At 34.0% G+C, this 14278-nt stretch overlaps 2 protein-coding genes across 4 annotated transcripts; one reads left to right on the top strand and one right to left on the bottom strand.

Annotated features, from left to right (window-relative positions):
• Window positions 1–5193: 5193 nt before the first annotated feature.
• Window positions 5194–8661, top strand: LOC131165543 (amino acid transporter AVT6C-like). 2 transcript variants are annotated; one of them, XM_058123444.1, is made up of 5 exons: window positions 5194–5775; window positions 6092–6250; window positions 6874–7083; window positions 7326–7791; window positions 8360–8661. In XM_058123444.1, the coding sequence occupies exons 1-5, from the start codon at window positions 5391–5393 to the stop codon at window positions 8469–8471; spliced, it is 1332 nt and encodes a 443-aa protein (XP_057979427.1). In that variant the 5' UTR covers window positions 5194–5390; the 3' UTR covers window positions 8472–8661. The 2 variants fall into 2 exon arrangements, with proteins under 2 accessions (XP_057979427.1, XP_057979426.1); XM_058123443.1 differs by having other exon boundaries at window positions 5311–5775; window positions 7326–8661.
• A 1566-nt stretch (window positions 8662–10227) lies between these two features.
• Window positions 10228–14278, bottom strand: LOC131165542 (uncharacterized). 2 transcript variants are annotated; one of them, XM_058123441.1, is made up of 6 exons: window positions 14047–14278; window positions 13822–13885; window positions 13149–13256; window positions 12907–13005; window positions 11406–11531; window positions 10228–10595 (listed from the first exon to the last, which is right to left on the bottom strand). In XM_058123441.1, exons 1-6 carry the CDS (start codon window positions 14074–14076, stop codon window positions 10450–10452), a joined length of 573 nt encoding a protein of 190 aa, XP_057979424.1. In that variant the 5' UTR covers window positions 14077–14278; the 3' UTR covers window positions 10228–10449. The 2 variants fall into 2 exon arrangements, with proteins under 2 accessions (XP_057979424.1, XP_057979425.1); XM_058123442.1 differs by lacking the exon at window positions 12907–13005.

Raw genomic sequence — 14278 nt, 5'->3', positions numbered from 1 at the left:
TTTTTTACTTTTTGTAAATGTTATTTGTGATGACCCAAAAATATATATATATATATATATATATATATGATTAAAGTACAATAATAATAAAATAATAAAAATAGTCATTAAGTTAATATCAATATAGAAGTGTTTTTCTGTAGGATCTTTGATTCCATGTTTGATGCCTAAGAAAGACCTTGTCTTAGCGAGTGCTCAGAGACCATTGCGTCTCAGTCGCTCCCTGGAAGTCGGCCTAGGGGTGAGCAAACGGTCGGTTCGGTTAAATTCGGGTAATTAACCGAATTAACCGAAAAATTCGGTTAATATAAACCATTAACCGAACCGACCGAATTGACGAAAGACACCGAACCGACCCCGACCGAATTGCCCATTCGGGTAATTCGGTTAACCGATTTTAACTGAAATCATTCAAAATTAATTGTTAGAAATATAATACAATTATAAATTTTTTTTAAAACCAAATCCAACTTAATTATAATTTTATTAATGAAAATAATATTTTACCATAGAAAAAATATCCAAATAGGTTAATTAAACTCCTTAATGTACTTACATAAGCAAAATTTATATTCATAAATTATATTTAAAATCTAATTAATTAGTAATTCGGTTAACCGAAATTTTTTTTACCCTTAACCGAACTGAAACCGATTAACCGAAATTTTGTAGAATTATAACCGAACCGACTGAACCGGGATTTTTACCCGAACCAAACCGACCAATTTCGGCCGGTTAATTCGGTTTTCACCGAATTTTGCTCACCCCTAGGTCGGCTTGGTCAAAATGGAATTTCATAGGATAAACAGGATAGACACTGTTTGTACACGTAAATAAGTATATATACATAAAATAGTGTTTTGACAGACATAATTTGTAGAAATACATAATAAGATGATAATAATATAGGTATCATATGTGGGGCCCACAAGACTATGTGGGGTCCATATGAGTCCCGGAGCCACAAGACACTGTTTATATACGTAAATAAGCACATAAAATAATGTTTTAACTTATATAATTTGAGGAAATATATGATAAAATAATAATAATATAGGTATCCTATGCGGGGCCCACAAGATTGTGTGGGGCCCACATGAGTCCCAAAGCCGTATGGAGGTTTACACAAGTCTCAAAGTTATGTAGGATGCATAAAATCATATAAGAGTTATTCGAGTTACGTAGGATCCATTCGGGTCTTGAAGTTGTGTGGGGCCCACAAGACCATGTGGGGCCCACATGAGTTTTCAAAATTTAAATTTAATTCTTATTCAAAAATAAATAATAAAATAAATAAATATTAAAAGTAGTTTAAAATTAATAACAATGATAATAATAATGATAATAATGATTAGGAAAAAAAATAATAATAAAATAATAAAATAAATAATTAAGTAATTGATTAATTAATTAGGTAAGTAATTAATTAAAAAATTATTTAGTGGGAATGGTGGCAAGCACTCCCATATGGCCTCTATCCCTATCCCATACACAACCCATACCTTGCCCATTCTTTAATTTTTAAAAATTATAATTTCACTCATCTCCCCACACTTTTATAAATTTCATTTCTTCCCCAAAATTTTCCTATAAATAGGAAGTTCTCAACCTTCATTTTTCACAACAATTTTCCATGGAAGAGAAGAATTAGTGAGTGAAAGAAATTATGGTGGAGAGAGAATTTTTGAGTAAGTTCTCAATCACCCACTCTTTCCGATCTCATTTCTTAGAGATAGTTACAGTGTTCGTAAGGAAGAAGGTAAGTAAATTTTGATTATGTTAGTTTTTTTATTTAAAATTCATACCCGAATTTATTTTATAAGTAAATTTCAATTATGTTAATTAGTTCCACAAAATTTCCATAAGTTTATTTTTACGCATATTTAATTATACTAGTTCTATCTTTAATATACTTGCATATATTTTTGGGTTAAGAATTGTTCTAATCCCCTCGGGTAAATTTTCAGCATTTCTTTCTATTCAAAAATAAAATTATATATATTTTTAACACAAAAATTGTGTGGCATGAGTTTATTTCTACGTTACATTTTTTTATGAAAATATGAGTAAAGATGAGATTTTCACGATATTATTTTAAATTGCATAAATTATAATAAGATGATTTTAAAACTCCTTATGGCAACGAAAGTTCAAAATTACAGATGCTCGGTACCGCAGCTTAAAGTTTATACGAATTAGAGTGCACCCACACTGTTTACAGAGTGGTTATTTATGTTAGTGGATTTCTCCTGAGTGCACACCTGGTTTCAGACCAGAACTTAATAAGGAAAATCTCACTTAAAGTTTACGTACGTTGATTTAGTTTGGTCGGCCAGCCAGCTAAGTCCAGTCTTCGGATCGCACAATCCAGTCATGGGGGTAAACATGACTTACGGCAAACAGGCCTAAGGGTGGTTTTTATAATATATGTTTATACATATTTAATTACGTGTACAAAGTTACTGATGATTTGAAGGAAAAGTGTAAGTTTACGTAAAAAGGATCATTTTGGTGCTTAAATGACGATCTAAGGAAAACGTATAAGGAAAAGTATATGTATGTTTATCATTAAATATTTTTACAGTTTTAAAGTTAAAGGTTTAATTTAGCAGTTATAGTATATGATTGTAAAAATTTACTGTTGAAATTGATGATAAAAGTTTTATGCAGAAATTTTTAAATCTATATTTATTCTAAAAGCAGTCTTGAAGTTATAGTATTAAATATTATTTTACGAAATTCTTTAAAAGCTCATTTTGGCCACACACTAATAATAATCTTATTTACTTACTGAACGTCGTCTCACTCCAATCATATTTTTATTTCAGATAACTCTGAAGAGCATGTTGGAAATCAGGCTTAGCAAGCATACGGGTGGGGATAGAAAAATAAAAATTATTTAGAAATATTAGTATGATGCCGGATATTTATGCTTATGTAATTATTCTTCTTTTGAAATAAATGATTGTAATATGGATAATTGGCGCTCTGGTTTAAATATAATTGAGTTTATTTGCTTTCGCTGTAAATCAATGGTAAAAAGTTAATATCCCAGGCCCCTTGGGGTCGGGGTGTTACATTATTACTTCTTCTTCTTCTAATCATCTAACATATTTTCATTTGATGCAATATAGTGGGCATTTTCGTCACAAAATGGACATTCTTTTCTCTACTATTGGAAAACAGTTCCTTTCTTTGTCACATCTCCAAAATATTTCTAAAACTATCCTTAAATATTCCAAAAAAAATCATATAACTACTCATAAATATTCGAATAATGCTCCTATTACCTATAAAGATTTAAAAAATACGGCATAACCACCTATAACAATTTTTAAAATAATTTTTATTTAAATATATTAATTAATTAATTAATTTTGATACAATCGTCACTTAAAAACCATGGAGCACAGCATCGTGCGTACCCACAACTAGTAAAGATAAAGAATCAAGAATTATCAAAAAGAATGGTGGGTATAACATTCTCACATTAATTGAGGACATATGATTTTGAACTAGGTTAATATTTTTAAGAATTTAAAGAAATATTTCATAATACAAAAGTCCCATGATAATTTTTGTTTTTGGAAATTTAAAATTTAGACATTAGACTTGAGTTTGTGTAAATTGGGACAAGTTGTAGTTGAAGAATAGATTTCATATTTTGGTTTTAGATGTGTTTAAGTATAAACTATATTTGGTACAATTTTTTATTAATTTTAATATAAATTTTTTCACATATTCAGAATCAAAGTTCGAATTTTGATTTTTCCTAAACATAGAATTTCAACTTTCAAGATTGTTTGGTTGATCAACTCAATACTTTCTTAGCTATACTTTAGGGTTCTCTTTGGTTTTGTGATTTTCTTTAAAAAAAAAAAATTGATATTTAAGTAAAAAGATTAATTATAAGAGGAGAAGTCTAATACCTTAGATAATAAATTGAGTTTCTAAAAGCTGGTCTAAGAAGCATTTAAAATTTGCACGCAGTTGGCAAGTTCAACCAAAGGTGACACCATGACACAAAAAATTTTATCGAAGCCACAATACTCTATATCCAAAAATCTATGCAAAAAATAATTAATTACTGATTTTCTATATATATGCATCACTTATAAATATAAAACTCATGCACTTTTTAGATTTTCCATAACATTTCGTTTACATTTAATAATGAATTAGATAAGAGGATTCTTAGTATAATTATACATTAATATTTAAAAAATAAAATAAATAAATAAAGAAAGTTAATCATGAACCAGGAGGAAGAGGGAGTAATAAAAAATAAAAAAAAAAAGAAGTTAAGCACTATCACTAAATTGAAAATTACTAATATTTCACTCAGAAGCCAAACACAACATATGTATAGATGCAATCAAATTTGTTAATTTTTTTCTTTCAAAGAATTTTAATTCATTATCTCAACCCATTTCCAAAAACAACACAATTATTGACATTGTGATTGATACCTTTATTCAAAAAATCTATTCAAACATTGCAAGAATCATTCAATGCATAATGCTTATTAGACACTTTCTGTATTTCATATTTAGTGCAACATAAAAATATCAATATATTTGTATTGTAACTTGAACTTTTGGTGCGGCAAAATCTTTTGGATCCACTCACGTGACACTTAATTCAAATAGTCTCATAATTCACTCTCAATAAATTATGAATATAAATTAAATTGATAAAATAAAATTTTAATTAAGAATTAATCTGTCATTCTATACCCACATACACATAAAAATCTTCAATTACATAGTTGCATGATTGAAAATTTTATAAAAAAAATTATTTTATAAAATTTAAAGCCTAACTTTCAATCACAAAATGTGAGGTTATTAGTTGTATTATAAAATGTTTGTGCTTAATAAGTTAATATGATTAATATATATAACTATATACACACACATAGCTAATTCACGTGTTCTTTTTTAATAATTGTTTTTAAAAAATTAAATTAAGTTAATGACAAAGAAGAGTAGGACATTCCGTCCCCCGCAGACGGAGTTGACTCGCTTCGTGACTCAGCACGCAGCCCACATTTCCGTCCACGTTCATTTTTACTTTCACATGTGAAATCCTGAAAGTTCCACCAACGTGGCAATGTCCAAGTTCATTTATGTCATTGTCCGTTGTCCAATCATTCCTCTCTCCTTAATTACCTTCCCGCCCCTCACCCAAATCAGCTTTATCCCTTAATCTCTCCCGCCTCTAATCTCCTCATTCCGGTACCCATTTTCGTAATTTCCTCAACGTAAATAATTGAATACGAGTACCAGCTGCCTGCCATTCCTCCCCTGTTTTGCTTAAATAATAATAATGGCGAAGAGGACAACGATCAACAACGGAGACTTAAAGCTCTCGGGAATAAAATCTCCGGGATGTCGCCGGCGACGAAAGACGCCGGAGCTCGCTCTCAGCTTCTCCCCAAGCTCGGTTCTCTGGCGCCCGACCACGAGTGCAGAGGCGCGTCCGTTACCGGCGCGGTGTTCAATGTGTCGACCAGCATCATCGGCGCGGGGATCATGTCGATTCCGGCGACTCTCAAGGTCCTTGGCGTGGTTCCCGCGCTCGCACTCATCGTTGGCGTGGCTCTGCTCGTCGACGTGTCCGTGGAGTTCCTGATGAGGTTTACGCACTCCGGGGAGGCCACGACGTACGCCGGCCTTATGGCGGAATCGTTCGGACGTTTCGGATCGGTCCTGGTGCAGATTTGCATCACCGTCTTGAATCTCGGTTGTTTGATTGTTTATCTGATAATTATCGGTGAGCTATATTTTTAATATAATTATATAGCTTGTTTACATATATGATCTTATTTCCAAAATTTTCAAAATTCGTACAAAATATTCTGCTAATACCATCTTTTAAAATTTTTTTTGAATTTTTTGCAAAAATTTTACTGAACAACATCGCCTGAAATTATTGCAGAACCTTAGTTAGTTTTTTTTTCTTGCTTAAAAAAAAGAAAAAAAAAAACTAAGGTTCTGCAATAGAAATTTAATTAATGTGATCAATTAATCAAATAAGAAAACCAATGGCGGATTAATTAATTAAAGTACGTTATAATGACGAATTTCAGCGGATGCCTTGTCGGGAAATCAGCCGGCGGGGTCCACGACGGTGCACCTGGGAGTGCTGCAGGAATGGTTCGGCGTTCATTGGTGGAATTCCCGCGCCTGTGCTCTCCTGTTCCTCCTTGTCTTTGTCCTGCTTCCGCTCGTGTTGTTTAGGCGCGTGGGTCAGTTTCAAATCCAATTCTCTACTGTTTAAAATTTAAATTAGCTTCTTCCCTATGTTGATCGATATCTCTTCGTAATTAGCAACAAATTAATTAAATGGTGTATAGCTATTATCATTATTAAAGAGAATAATTTAAAATTTACAACTTAACATGTTATTAATGTCCTTTTGAACTAATTAATGGTCTATCTGTGATCATAATTAAATTCTAATTAGGCATTTAGTTTGAAAAATCACACGTATGGAAACTGAGAATAAAATACTAGTTTACAAATTTAGAACTACCAAAGAAATGGATTACATGAACTGGTGAAGAAACAAAGAATGGGTGTCTTTCTGTAGACGGGATTGTAGAATTAACAGGAAATTAAAGACAGATATTTTATGTTCACAATATTTGTCACTGTCTTTGACACCACCCACTGAATAGCTTCAATTTTCATATTTTGATGTCATAATGAATTAATTCTGAGGATTTTTTGGTGTGGAGATTGATATAATAACAGCTACTCATGTGCCGATGCTATTGAATAATGAAAATTTGAGGTTATCTACATATGCAGAATGGAATGGTTAATTAATTATAACGTTAATTTGTGGGACTATAATGTGTTTTTACAGAATCATTGAGGTATAGTTCGGCAGTAGCTGTTTTTCTGGCGGTGGTGTTTGTTGGGATAAGCTCGGTGTTGGCAATTTCTGCACTCTTTGAAGGCAAAACAAAGAGCCCAAGGCTCCTACCTGACATGGACGGTGCCAATGCCTCTGGCTTTTTTGAGCTCTTCACAGCTGTTCCTGTCATCGTCACAGCTTTTACATTCCATTTTAATGGTGAGAATTGGACATATATACGTGTTTCCAGATCATAGAAATTGAATATTGGTAGTTATTATAGTTATAGACGATAATGTTTTGGAACAAGAAGTTGAGACCGTAAATACACCAGCATTTCATGCCAATTTCAGGAGAAAGTTTTTCCAATTTCACCTAATTTCAAATTCCAATCTCAATTTTATTTGTCCTAAAAGGCAATGTTTTCTCACAATCAAGTACCCTCCCCTGATATGGTGCAGTACATCCAATTGGAGCTGAGCTTGGCAAGCCATCTGACATGATCTCGGCTGTCCGAATCTCACTGGTACTGTGTGCCATGATCTACTTCACCATAGGTTTCTTCGGGTATCTTTTGTTTGGGGACTCAATCATGCCAGACATACTTGTAAATTTTGATCGGAGTTCTGATACAGCAATCGGTGCAGCGCTAAATGATGTAGTCCGGTTAAGCTATGCACTCCACCTGGTGCTTGTGTTCCCACTCGTGAACTTCTCTATGAGAGCCAATATAGACGAGCTTCTTTTCTCCAAGAGGCCTCTTCTGGCAGCAGATACCACCAGATTTTTGTCCCTCACTTGTGTTTTGCTAGTTTTCTCTTACCTTGCAGCCATATCCATCCCCAATATATGGTATTTCTTTCAGTTTGTTGGGTCAACTTTTGCAGTCTGCGTTGCTTTCATCTTCCCAGGGGCAATTGTTCTGAGGTACAAACTCTCTCTCTCTCTCTCTCTCTCTCACGTACACACACACTCACTTGTCACTTGTACTAGAATGTGGGTTCATGTGAATCTACTTGGAGAAAAATTATTGAGATATTGAGATTTGTATGTTGTAAATCTATCTTGGTTAAAATATTTGCATAGTCCATGGAGTTCCACATGCAGACTTTGTTAAATGGTTGGGTTGAGTTGCAAACTTTGCTCCAATCCAACCTACATAAAGAACAGATCAGGCTCAACCCACCCATTTGACAATACTAAAAAATATATTGCAGTATTGCACATAGAAAAAACACACGATCCATACAAATGGTTCAAATTGGTCAAATTCAAACTGAGCTAGGTCGCTCAAGCTCAGCCTACACCACACTGTCCAATTGAAAATCGCATACATCCCCACCTCAACCTAGTACCAAGCCTGGGCAATTTATCATAGTAACTCGGACTGTAACACAAATTCTACTGCTTGAAAGAGTTTAGAGTTCTTTTGGAGTTGTATATTCTTGAAAACATCTGCTTAATCTGATTCCCCTTCTCTTTTTTTCAATGGCAGAGATGTTCATGGCATATCTACAAGAAGAGATGAGGTCATGGCCACAACAATGATAGTATTGGCTGCTGTAACAAGTATTATTGCCATTTCCTCTAATTTATATATAGTGTGATTGGAAGCAAATCATAATTCCCCTTCCCTCTGTTTGTGGGTTTGTGCTTGATCGATTGTTTTAATTGTATTATTGTGTAATATTCAATTGTTTGTATCATAGAATTGAATAGAGCTCCATACATTGATACAACAAATTATATGCATGCATCGAGAAATATATTTTCTTCTTTTGGTGAGTTAATGAACAATTTTTGGGCATTTCTTTGAATGATCAATATACATATATTGGCAAAGTGCAGCGTTCTATTTGAGATTTTTATTTTTGGGTACAAAAGATTTGATTCAAACAATCACCTAGGACAGGAAGTGCCAGGGTTGGGGGTATGTAGCCCTTCTGCATATCAGTAAGAAAACAAGAATGGAACTCGGAGACGAATGTAAGTTTAGAAACATGAAATTACACAGCTGATGGGGTGTAGGATTGTAAAATAAACTTAAAATCATATATATGTTTTAACATATACTACAGAGGAACAATTAGAGGGAGTTCATTTCATGAGGATCACAAGCTGTGCAACAATGAAGGCATAGTCCATTGGCATCCAGCAGTTGCAGGTGGGAGTTTGAGAACCCATGAGCCTTCCTCTTTCACAATCTGTTCCATGAGCCATCCCCAACAACACTGCAGTACATGGTGGGAAACCCATATGCATGGCCAATACTGATTAGGAGTCGCTGCCATTATTACTGAAATTGAAATGCTTCAATATTTGATTAGGAAGGCGCACTCAATAAAACAATGTAAACTGTTAATGGATCTGCTTTAGCCATTCCGTAAGACACCCTTTATGTAAGGGTTTATGCGGCCCGTAACATTTCCAGGAAATTTAAGGGCCATGTCTGAATCAGAGAGAACGCATTAGCTTTATAAAATATTGTGCTACGTGACTAATTTATTATGAATTTCTGAAGTTGTAATTCAACTTATGTTGACATCATAGCATAGTTAATGTTGATATTGCTGGTAAATATCCAATTAAGTCATTCTTGTTCTCCCAAGTTTTATATATATGGTGATTTTCTTAAAGGGAAAGTGAGAGAAGATAAATAATTATGAACAAAACGTCCTGGAAATGGGCTACAACTACAAGGACATAAAAAATGCATTTCTTCATACAAATTATGAACGAAGCATCCTGATAATAAATTATGGACTTCAATGATAAGACAATGCATTTCTTTAGGGTCCATTTGGATAAAAAAATTTACTTGAAAAAAAAAAATAAAAAAGAAACTTATTTTTTTTTTTTAATATTTTCTTTCTGCATTAAATATGATAAAAAATAATAATTTATTTTAATATTACTACAAATTAAGAAAAACTTAATATTAATTATGTGTAAAGTCAAAATTTTATTCATAGATTTGATAAATTTTTTATTTTCTTCCTCATTTTCTTTGAATACCAAACATGAAAATGTGAATTCTTTCGGTATTTTATTTTCCATTTCCCAATACTTTTCGAGCTTCAAATGAAGCCTAGGAAAACTGGACAAAAATATGGGAACTCTAAGAGAAGCATTGTTCCTTTTCAGACAGTAAAATAGATGGTGTGGCTTTCAATCTCGTAAAGGGGCAGGCGGGCACAATACGTAATTGACTGGAACAAAGGAGGAGATAAAACCTACATTAATTAGCTCCAAACTTCATTCATCATCATCACAATTATAGTGGGACTTCAAAAAATTTCATTTCTGCCAATAATCTTGAATACAGCTGTGGGGATTCTCGCCCATAAAGAAATGCACAAAGCATGGGGAAGACGAAGCTTTCATTGCATTTAGAAGTTAGACAATGCTTTTTAAATTCACAAAGTTTCAAACAATATTTCATATTATACTCGACTCCCAAAAGAAGTGCACAAAAAGATGAAGTTCTAAGTAGTGCAAGTCGAACAAAAAAGTACAAGATTCCTGTAACCTTAGATGTTGCCTTTTGAAATAACATGTTTTAAAGCGTTGTGCCCGAGACATATCTCAAGTCGGGACATCGAATCTCAGGTCTTTGAATCTCTTCAGCAAGGTTGACTTGTATTTCATGACTTCTCCATCTAATAAGGGATCTGGGGTAGAACTAATAACTGAGATTGCTCCAGAATCGTGCAGAGCTCTAACAGCTTCATCTGCTTGTTTACCAATCATGTCAGATGGCAAAAACTATCATGTTTCAATGAAGCCTCATGGAAAAATTATAAATTAAATACCCTCTTTTGGGTGGAAAATCAAGCAAGCATTACTGTCATTTTGTAATTGATTTGGAATCATGTGAAAGTTGCAAAACAACAATGAAAAGCAACAAAATTCAAGGAATAACAGAGCTCACAAAATATAATATTATTACTCGCAAGAGAGAAAAAAGAGTCAACCTCAGTCAGTGCCCCAACATCTTCCACAGGCAATGCAACGAGAATGGCGCTTATCATAAATAATTTGTAAGACAGTTCGAACAATTTATTAAAATGTTCCCAAAATGTAAATATTATTTTTTTCGTAACAAATGTGCCTTGCAGTCTGAATCCAACAACTGTGGATGGCTAATGTTAAGAATATATGATTAAACTCCTTAATCAAACACAATCAAAATCAAATTCCATGCCACTGACAACCATAGGCTCTCTCACCGCATTTGATTGATTCAGGTATCTCATGTTATTCCAAATTGGCCAACAATTTTGTTATATAGAAATGTTATGTAGAAATAAAAAATCATAAAAAGCTCAAGAAATACATCTGGAGGAGTTCTACTGTCTACTCTTGCAAGTCCTACACTTGTCTTGCAAAATATTGTTTACAAGTCACAAGATGCAACGCACAGGAACAATCTATATGAGACATTTTTAAGAATCTCATTTGCATGTGACATGGTTTTGAAGCACCAATATAAGCATTTTATTAAAGTATCAGTACTGAGAGTGAAGACATGAAAGTCAGACCAGAGTTTGAGAGGGCAGCGAGAGCCTTCAATGCTTCCTTCCGCGTGCGATCATCTTTGGCAGCCTCCAACATGTTTATAAGCTCTTGAGCTCCACCCATCTCCACTATTTTCATCCTTCGTTCATCTATGAATCAAATGAGAAGGCATATTTCAAACCAAGATACAGACACTATACAATCCTCAAGCGTCTTCAGACTCATCTCCCAGCCATCAATAGCTTACAATTCAGAAAAACCTAGAGGTTCCATTATTTCAGAACAGCCATTACTGCAAAAATACTGTTTCCATTTCTCATATAAGATTTCTTTTTCGCACAAGGTATATTCATCCACAAGTCCCACTAAACAAAAGCTGTGTTAAAACAGCTAGATATACAAAAATATTTCTAAAATTCATGCAGCTCAAGATAAATCATACAGTTGAAAGAAAATAGTAAACACTACAACAGAATTCACTTCCAGCTGCTAGAGGATACAAATAATTCAGTAACTCCCTCACAATAAGGACATGAGAAAAAGGAAGCAGCTGTACTATGAAACAGTGGCATCGGTAGCATTTATATCCTGATATTTCAAGAGCTTGGATTTGTAACTTAATGGTTATTTAACCATCATGGATGCACAATTTATGTCCTCTTGCTTTTTTCTTTTTCTTCTTTCTCCTTCTTTTTTTTAGGTCCAGGTGAGGTGGGGGTTAGAGACGCGTTGGAAATGGAGAGAACAAAAATGATACAGAATATATAAACCAAATTGCCAACTTTTGCATGCATAAAAATCAAAGAAATTTATAGTATGCTCAAATAATGGTCAATGTTAACAAGGATACTTAGAAAAAAGGTAACAAGATTGGGGATATGTATGTGCTTAACATTCTCATAAATTTTATAAGAATACCAATGTGCAAGTGCATAACAACAACTACAACAACAACAAAACCAAGCTTAAGGCTCACTAGGTGGGATTGGCTATATGATTCCTTTTCCACATGTTTACATGATTGTCAAAGGAAATTGCTCACAATTGTGCAAATTGGCATAAAAGAATTCATGTACCCGCCTCCACCAAGGGGGATAAGCCATGGGTTTGTTGTTGTTGTCGTTATTGTTGTGCACATGTGTGTATAAACAACAACAACACTAACATCATGAACCATTACGATGCTGACAATGACTGCAACAAGCCATAAGACCCACTAAACGAGGTAGGCCATATGAATTTCTTTTCCCCCATTCTATAGAATCTAGGACATCCTCTAAAAGCTAGGAGTACTTCAGAAGTGCCATTAAAGCATTAAACCATCGCTTACTCCCTTAGTCCAATTATTCTAGGTCTCATCATCACACTTCTAAAGCGTCTAAAATCAAGGCGAAGGAGGTTAATCACCAAATTACCAAGTGCTTTACTTTCTCATATTTGTCATGAAAAGCTTTGTTAATCACGTGCTACCAGAATTCCAAAAACATAACAATCAAACAAGGAAAATACATAAATGAAACTTGCCATCAATTGCAAAACGGGCCAATCTAGATGCTCCCATTCTTTTAAACAAGGGATCCTTGACTTGCAAAAGTGACAGAGACTGTTGCATTAAATTATCACCTGCAACAACAATTATTACAAGAAAGAAAATGAAATAAAATAATACGCTTATGAACACTTCCCAAGTAAAAACTACAAAGCCACTCAGTTATTTTTAACATCATAAATTAAATAATTCTTGCTTTCGAAGCCAATTTGCATACCCATGTACGGAAAAAACTGATAAGCAAAGACTGATGCAGTCCCAGCAAAGAAAAGTTTCAACAGCCATCCTATCTTTCTTTCTGCTTGCTCTTCAATTGATAGCTCTCCTAGAAACCCAAAGAAGCACAGCTTTAAGAACAAGTTTTTCTTTTTCAAACAAAAGACACAGGCTACAGGACAGAAATTTGGGCGGGTTTACTTGGGAAAAAACAGCTCATTTTTGGTTTTCTAAAGAATAACAAAAATGATACCTTCTTTCCCAGTTTTCTTACATTTATAAGTAAACTTGAAAAATAATAAAAAGATGTTGTCTAAGTTACATATACAAATGATTGAAATATGAAATTTTATAATTTCTAAAAGAATAAAAATAAGAATTGTCTAAAAACGAAAGGAGCTCGTTAATTATAACGATAAACCAACAATGCACTTGGATTTTATCAGGAACACCAATTTATTTTTGGGCCAGGCGAGCGCACAGAGCCTGCGGGCTCAGGCGACTAGCGAGCGAATCCCTAGGGTTTTTATCAGGAACACTATCTATAATGAGAAAGAAAAGAAAATTTGCCAATTTGTTTGGTGACTGATATTAATTTGATTGTGTACAAGAAACAATCAAAACTTCGTTTTTTTCCCCAAATTCTCCAGGAAAAGCGGGGAGAAGTGAGCGACCTCTTCCATTGTTGGACGAAAAACTGCGGGATCGAAAATTTCCAGGGTTTCTTCTCCATATGTACTGCAACACAATAAATCACTAGAAATTCAACTCAATAAGCTCAATGCAATAGTAATAAGTCAGATTCTAATTTAGTTAAGCTCCTTAAGAATTCGAAATCGGAATGATATAAAAAGTCACGAAACCCGCTGGGCGAGAGAGATTTGGGAAGGAAGACTTACAGTAGCTCGCAGAGCTGCCAGCGCGTGCATAACGTCAAAAAGACCGGAAAGCTTCGGAATCGGTGATTCAGTGTTGCTGTTGCACTGCCGTAGCCGTGACTCTGTCCGTCGCCGTTCATGTCTTTCTCCCCACTTAATTTATATATTTTATGGGCAAAACACACTGAACTCCGCTCTCCGCAAAAAGACACTGAGCTTTCCTCAGATTTAAAAAATTTTAGAAATTCTTCTC

This window comes from Malania oleifera, chromosome 10 (genome assembly GCF_029873635.1).
Source record: "Malania oleifera isolate guangnan ecotype guangnan chromosome 10, ASM2987363v1, whole genome shotgun sequence".
NCBI classification, from domain to species: domain Eukaryota; kingdom Viridiplantae; phylum Streptophyta; class Magnoliopsida; order Santalales; family Ximeniaceae; genus Malania; species Malania oleifera.
This window is presented reverse-complemented; position numbering and strand designations above follow the sequence as displayed.